The sequence below is a fragment of the Nyctereutes procyonoides genome, unplaced genomic scaffold (genome assembly GCF_905146905.1).
Source record: "Nyctereutes procyonoides isolate TBG_1078 unplaced genomic scaffold, NYPRO_anot_genome, whole genome shotgun sequence".
NCBI classification, from domain to species: domain Eukaryota; kingdom Metazoa; phylum Chordata; class Mammalia; order Carnivora; family Canidae; genus Nyctereutes; species Nyctereutes procyonoides.
In genome coordinates, this window is record NW_026575043.1 from 38,038,978 (window position 1) to 38,046,788 (window position 7,811).

The 7,811-nt window shown below is 50.2% G+C and overlaps 2 gene segments (V, D, J or C); both read right to left on the reverse strand.

Annotated features, from left to right (window-relative positions):
* Window positions 1–608: 608 nt before the first annotated feature.
* Window positions 609–1,169, reverse strand: LOC129508276 (immunoglobulin lambda variable 1-40-like). The segment is given in 2 exon segments: window positions 609–994; window positions 1,107–1,169. Coding segments are annotated over 2 exon segments (444 nt in total).
* Window positions 1,170–1,697: 528 nt separating this feature from the next.
* LOC129508277 (probable non-functional immunoglobulin lambda variable 5-48) lies at window positions 1,698–5,994 on the reverse strand. The segment is given in 3 exon segments: window positions 1,698–1,865; window positions 5,493–5,818; window positions 5,949–5,994. Coding segments are annotated over 3 exon segments (540 nt in total).
* Between the last annotated feature and the right edge of the window lie 1,817 nt (window positions 5,995–7,811).

A 7,811-nucleotide genomic window follows, 5' to 3' on the forward strand; every position in this document is an offset into this window, starting at 1 on the left:
GACAAAGAGATGGAGGATCCTTCACTCCTACATAGTTCCCCTACATGGACCTTAGACTCATATCGGTGAAGGCAGGAATAGCAGAAGCAGGAGCCACAGTCTGAGTCTGAGCAGCTCCTGGGGCTCTTCCTCCAGCAAATGAGAAAGGGGTTTTGGTCTCAGCTCTCTAGCACTTGGATGAACCCTGACGTGCTGACAGAAGAGGAGCTGTGAGGAGAGACATACACTTCAGACCTCAGCCCAGCAATGGTCAGAGAACCAGAGTTCCAGACATGGGGCCAGAGAATGGATCAGGGTCCACAGAAGGTCTAACCATCATGATAGATGAGGATTTGGCTGCCCATTCATGGAGCTGTTGGCATCAGAAGACATACTGGACACTCCTGACATGTCCTGGCTCAGAGCTGAATTCAGTGTCCCTTTTCTGTCATGACATGATGTGGTCTCTGTGCTCAGAGCACAGAAAAATCACACAATATCTTGCTCCCAGTTACAGACTTCATGGAGAAATTTAAGAGAATGTGGAAAGAATTGCAGACAAATTCTTTGAGGGGGGCCTCAGAATCCAGTTTATATCAAACAAAGAATCAGTTGACTTGGCCAAACTGTCAGGGCTGCACAGTCAGCCCCATCACTGTGGGTTCAGCAGGTTTGCTTCTCACTTCCCCCCAGGCCCGAAACTCTACATGACCACCGAGGCTGAAATCCATAGACTGGCAGTAATAATCAGCCTCGTCCTCAGCCTGGAGCCCAGTGATGGTCAGGGTGCCTGAGTTGCCAGACTTGGAGCCAGAGAATCGATCGGGGATACCTGAGGGTCGCTTCTCATTATCGTATATGAGGAGTTTAGGGGCCTTCCCTGGGAACTGCTGGTACCAGTTCACACCAATAATACCGATGTCATTTGTGCTTCCAGAGCAGGAGATGGTGACCCTCTGGCCCAAGGACCCAGACACTGAGGCCAGCTGACTCAGCACAGATTGAGCCCATGACCCTGCAAGGGGGAGAGACACAGAGAGGGTGATGCTGGGGTCTGGAGACAAGAGGAGGAAGCAGGATCCCGTGTCTCGTCCCAGGCCCCTTCCCCTGTCCCCATATCCAGTCACCTGTGCAGTGAGTGAGGAGGGTGAGGAGGAGAGGGGACCAGGCCATGGTGGAGGTCATCACTGATCTTGCCTTCAGTGGCTCCACAGCTGAGCAGAGCCTCCCCTCATCTCTCCCTTCCCCTCTTCATACTCTGAGAGAGGGAGGGGCCCTCCCATGCAAATGAGACCCCGGCTCTCTGACCCTGCCCTAGCCCTGGGTCAGGTCCCTCTGCCTGAGGATATCAAGGGGTGGGCAGGGGAAGGGGGAAGTTCCCAGCTGTGAACCCTGAGCAGAGGGCACAGGCAGTGCCAGTGGCAAGTCCCAGCATTGATCAACCTTGACTCCTTGGAAACAGATGAAAGTCACCCCCTGGTGTCCAGACCCAGACACAGCATTGTGTTACATGGTGAGTGGTGCCCATCAGAGGTTCCTCCTTCCTCCTCACTTCTCTGCTGTGCCCTTCCTTCAGACAGGCCAGGTGTCCCCATATGTGGCCTCCCATCACCTCAGGACACATTTTTACTCTACTCAGGCTCTACACATGAAGTCTGTCCACAGCCCCCTTGGCTGTTCATGGGACAAGACTGAGGGGGTGTCTCCTGTAGAACCACTTAGAAGAGGATCAAGTCCAGAGTAGTGATGAGTCCACGTTGACACATGGCCAGGTAGTGCGAGAGGCTGCTTTCTTTCCTCTTATCTGTTTCCTCTGGTTTCCTGAGGTCTCCTTTCCCAGAAGTTCCATCAACACTGAGGAGATAGGGGGCAGCTCTCTCCAGGGTCTATATAGAATACCTCGTGTGCATTCATACAAGGGTCACACACTGAAAATTTCAGTAATCTGTTACTATGTCTACCTCTGTGAAACAACAGCTCTCCACACACTGTGGGCAGTGACCTCGTCCCAGGATCTATCCTCCCAGCACCCCAGGCTCTAGCCTGCAGAAGCCCTGCTACAGCCCTGTCTCTGAGCGTGACACTGACTCAGAGCGCAAAGTGTGAACCTGCAGGGTGTTTAAGGAAGGAAGGAGCGACAGCTGCAGATGCTCTGACACCTGTATACCCTTCACACAGAGAGAACATGGGTTGAAGAAGTAGTTCTAAACTTGGACGAAAAAATAATGGGAAAGAAATGCCTTCTAGTTCTTGATTGAACAGGCTCTACAAACTTCTTTCTAAATCATTTGATTTATTGATTTATTATATTTTTGACTATATTCACGAGTTTTGTATAATAGGTCTGGTCCTGAGAGTAGAAGTAGGAAAGCCCAACATGGTGTCCAGGGAAACCCTGGGGGAAGCCCGTTTCTATGAAGCTCAGGGCCTCCTCAGTCATGGAATAAGCAAACCCAGAGCTTTCAGGAGGGACTGATTAGGGAGCAGATTGTCTCAGGGGCGGACACAGCTGTAGACCCTGTCTGGTGACCAGCATGTTCAGGATAGAGGAATTGTCCATTTAGCCATTCAGGAGCAGAGCAGCGAATTTCTATTACCCCAGGCCAATGACACCCAGAAACTTTTTAGAAAGACCCCACAGGTGATTCCTGGGAAGGTGGAGATAAGGGGGACTGTGTTCCTGAGGTCCTATATCCTGTGGTCTCTATTGGGACAGACTTTTCATTAGTGTTCTGACCTGGCCTTTACTGGACTGACAGGATATTCCTTGGATTCAGAAATCTCCCTTACTCTACATTCAAACATGAGTGTTTTCTTTGTTCAAGGACAGACCTTCCTTTTTTCTTTTTTTTTTTAAAGATTTTATTTATTTATTCATGAGACACACACACACACACACACAGAGAGAGAGAGAGAGTGAGGCAGAGACACAGGTAGAGGGAGAAGCAGGCTCCATGCAGGGAGCCTGATGTGGGACTCGATCCAGGGTCTCCAGGATCACACCCTGGGCTGAAGGCAGTGCTAAACCTCTGAGCTCCCCAGGCTGCCCTACCCCAGCTTCTTTTATTTGAATTGGAAATTTGGGTTAATACAGTTTTTCTCTAGTTAAAATGGAGCCAAATATTTGGAAAAGAGGATAACTTTCTTCAGTCAAAATAAGTATCTTCTTTTCCACTGCATGAATAATGTTTGAAAAAATTCCTTTCAAAAAAAAAAAAAGAAAAAATTCCTTTCAATTCTATCATTTTAGTGAAACACATTCTATTTTAGTATCTTTAATTAATAAATGCTTTAAATTTTATTTAACACTCTATTTTTTATTTTTATTATTTTTTAATTGGAGTTCAATTTGCCAACATATAGCACAACACCCAGTGCTCATCCCATCAAGTGCCCCCCTCAGTGCCCGTCACCCAGAAGGACAGACCTTCCTGCAGGTGAATCCCCCCCTGCTAGTTTCTCCAGGCAATTTTCTCAATGTAAAAATGTTCACAGCCATTATCTATCTGTCTGCATAGGGACTGATGTCTCACTCTCCCTTTGCATGAGACATTGTAACACTAGCTGCCCCCACTGCCATGATCTTAGCACAGTGATGGTCAGCCTCCAGAGATGAGCAGAGCCCTACACTGGCAGAGGCATCCTCAAATCCAGAGAAGCGGCTACAGATGTGAGTCCTGGTGCTTGCATGGGTGTGTTTAGTAGTTCAGGAGATACCGGGGAGGACTCCCTGGCTTCTGCTGGGATCAGCTTATAGCACAGCTGCCAACACTGAGGTCACTGCTCAGAGTGCGGGTATTTCTGGCCGCTGTTCCCAGGGATGCAGAGAGGGAGGGCGGCTGGGTCAGCACAGGCTGGGACAGGGAACCTGCACACACAGACACTCATGGGTGATGTGGGACTGGGACCAAGGTCAATTTCCTCATGCCCCTAAGACTGTGTGGCTGACACAGGCTGGAGAGCTGTCCTGAGTCCCTGAATTCTGTCCCTTACCTATACAATGAGATGAGAGCATGACATGGACAGGAGTCCAGGCCATGGTGATGCAGCCCCAGGTCCCCAAAGTGAGCTGGGCTGCCCCACGCCTCTTTTTCTCCCCTACCCTCTGCCAAAAGAGGGGCTGTCCAGTTTAGCTCTTCCCACTGTCCCTGTGCTGGATGGAGCTCAACTCACACCAAACACGTGGAGGATGGAGGTGGCTTCAGCCCTGGGGAACGCCCTGGGAAGAAGCAGCTGCTGAATCAATCCACAGGTCCCTGCTCAGGGGACTAGGCCAGGCCAGAGAGGACATAGCTGCCGAGTCCCCACAGGGATCACCCTACCTAGCCACAAGCCCCAGGCTCCCTTGAATAGTTCCTATTGATGAGCTGCTTTGGGAACACACGGCAGTCCTACTGCGCCCCGTGCTGGTCACAGGACGAGCACCTCACCTTGACCAGAATGGTGTCTGGGGCTCACCAAGTCTGGTTTCTAGATGCCGTGTTCCCTTAGGCCTGTTGATGACACTCTACTGATTCACGCTCAGGAGGGACCATCGTCTATGGGAATGTAAACACCTACATATAGGATGTGAATACTAATAAAAGGAAAAACTTCTTGAATGGGGTTCAGAGAGCAGAAGGGGGAGCTCTCATGGTCACCACCCCTCAGTTGCAGACCCAGAAGACAGTTATTGCAAATCTACACTACTGTAGCCACTTCTAACCACATCCCAATGGAAAGAAATGTTTCCTCCTCCCCTGGAAACAGCCCAGTCTGTGAAAGACCCTCATAGCTCAGTGATGGAAAGTGACTCTACTGGAATCCCCAATTTACTCCCACGAACTTGTTTATAACATCCCTCCTACCCTCAGTCTTTGCTCCATAAATGAGATTTCCTGTCCTTTGCTCTTAGAGTTGCCTATGGTTTTCTCATACTTTGGCTGTCCCAGATTATAATTTCCCACTATTCCTGAATAAACCCTTTGTCACAGGAAAAAATAACCGGCAGTTTCATTATTTATTTAAATTCCATTAACCAACATATATGACACCATTAGTTTCAGATGTAGAGGTCAATGGTTCCTCAGTTGCATATAACATCCAGTGCTCATCACATCACGTGTCCTCCTTAATGCCCATCACCCAGTTACCCCAGCCCCCCCCACCTCCTCTCCAGCACCCCTGATTGTTTCATGTAGTTAAGAGTCTCTCATGGTTTGTCTCCCTCTCTGATTTGTCTCATTCAGTTTTTCCTCCTTTCCCCTATGATCCTCGGCACTGTTTATTTATCATCATGGGTTTTCTGTTGACTTTGTTATTGTTGTTGTAGTTGTTTTGTTTTAATTTTTTTTTACTTTACCAAGAGTTCAGAGAGGTCAGATAGAAAACTGGGAGGAAGGATGCTGCAATCCAGAAGCTACTTCCACATATAGTCAGGGTGCATTCTAGTTATTTTAAATTGCAGGAGAGTCAGAGACCAGCAATGTTTGAAGAAAACATATTTGTCCCACTTCTCCATCTGTGTGTGTCACTGTGACCAGACCACTGTACCAGATTTTACAGTAGTAGTCAGCCTCATCCTCAGGCTGGAGCCCAGAGATGAGCAGGATCCCTGCATTGGTCGAGGTGTCCTTGGAGCCAGAGAAGCGGCTGGGGACCCCGGAGCCCTGGTGCTTATCTGAGTCTGAGTAGAAGTTCAGCAGATACCGGGGAGGGCTCCCTGGCTTCTGCTGGTACCAGAATATACGTTAGCCCCGCATATTGAAGCCACTGCTCAGGGTGCAGGTAAGTCTGGCTGTTGTTCCCAGGGATGCAGAGAGGGAGGGCGGCTGGGTCAGCACAGGCTGGGACAGGGAACCTGCAGACACACACACTCATGGGTGATGGAGCAAGAAATGGGAAACAAAAACCAAACAAAGACGTCTCAAGACAGTGAGCACAGGAAGGGTAATTTATGGACCATCTTGTGTCCAGAAGTCTGTCCCTACCTGTGCAGTGAGACAGGAACAGGAGGACGAACAGAGTCCAGGCCATGGTGACACAAACCCGGGTCCCCACAGTGGGCTGGGCTGCCCCAGACCTCCTTTTCTCCTCCACCCTCTGCCACAGGAGGGACTGTCCATGCAAATGGGCTCCACCCAGTGACTGCCCAGCCAGTGGGTCAGCCCTGGTGCTGGAGCTCAGCTCACACCACACTGCAGAATATGGATTTGGCCTCAGCCCTGGGGACAGCCCTGGGAGGAAGTACCTGCTGAGACCACACACAGGTCCCCTGGGGAGACCCTTCCATGCCAGAGGAGACACAGCTGCTGAGTCCCCCTAGGTTTCCCACTTCCCTGATCACAGGCCCAGTGTCCTTTGGGTGAATGATCCTTACTGAGTAGCTATGTAGGGACCACACCATCCCCCGCTGGTCACAGGGCACACATGTCAGTGTGGCCCAAAGCCCTGAGAGCCCTGCTGATCTGTGGCTCAGCAGGTCCCTATCTTCACACATCCATGGTCAGTCTCACAGAGAGTTCCATCTCTTGTGCATTATAGCAATGGGTTCCAAATATTCTTACATTAATTTGTTTGTGTTTTACTCTACCGTTTGTACCTGACTTATTTGATGTACCAGTGAAAAATCAAAGAAGCACAGTAAATCCTAAGATTAGTAGCAGTGCAACTCAAATTAGATCACATTCTATTAGAATAAATTTCCCTCTGCAGGGAAATTATTATACCCTCATATCATGGCTTCATCATTCATTTCTCTGCTTTTGGAATTTTGTATTTTATGGAGAAATATATATATATTTTGCCTGCCCCCCACCCCCACCCCCACCCCAGAGATCTCCTGCTAACGTCCATAGTAAGATTGGGTTATAATGTGGAGAATGTAATGTCCTTGCCCACACGCTGTGCTATGAACTCAATATGTAACCTTTGTTGACAAATGGTGATTTTCCATGTTCTTAGGGAAATTGTCATTGGAGCACATCGTATGTATCTCCACATTCAGCAGTGATGGACCTGGGACCTGAGTCCCTGTACGGGGCCTGGATCCTGCATCCATGGGGGACACAATGAGGGAGAGGCCAACCTCTGGGTCTGCAAGTACTGGCCTTGTGCTGGGATGCACGGAGTCTGGATTTGGGTGAGACTTTTGGGAGCCTAGGTCCATGGATTCCAGCCTCACAGTGGGTCAGGTCAGAAAGCCTGTTTCTATGAGAGCCAGTCTGGAGACAAAGTCCATGATGGCCAGCCTGGCACTAATGTAGGGCTCAGGTTGGGTGTACAGAAGCTCACCCTGTCATCTGGGGCTGCAGGTCTTGGCCTGATGCAGGGGCAGGTGGGATCCTGGGTCCGATGGGGCCCTCCCATCCCCTGGGTGCAAGCAGCTAGCCTGACCAACTGTAGTCAGTGGTCTAGAGTGTAGACCAAGAGTCTAGGTGCCTGGTGTCCTGGTAGCCAGTTTGGTGTGGGACCAGTGGGCAGCCTCTGTTCACAGTCGCCTAAGTCAGGCCTGGGTCTGTGGGAAATGGAGAGGAGCCCAGACCATGGAAGCTCCTTGGCTCCAAAAGATACTGGGGCACAGGGTGGGCTACAAACTGAGGACCATGGGATCCGGGGCCATGGGAGACAGCCTGGGCCAGGTGCAGGCAGGGACTGTGGTCCCAGTGAGGTCAGGCGCTCCTGTTACTCTGCTTCCCAGGGGAGGTGTTTCTCACTGAACTGGGCCCTGTGCCTGGGCAGGGCTGACACACATCCTGTGAAACTCTCTCCTTCCCCCTTCAAGACTCATTTTTGCTTTGTTATTTAGCGCAGGGGTGGATTGGCTCACCTGGAATCCTCAGCTGTCAGGCAGG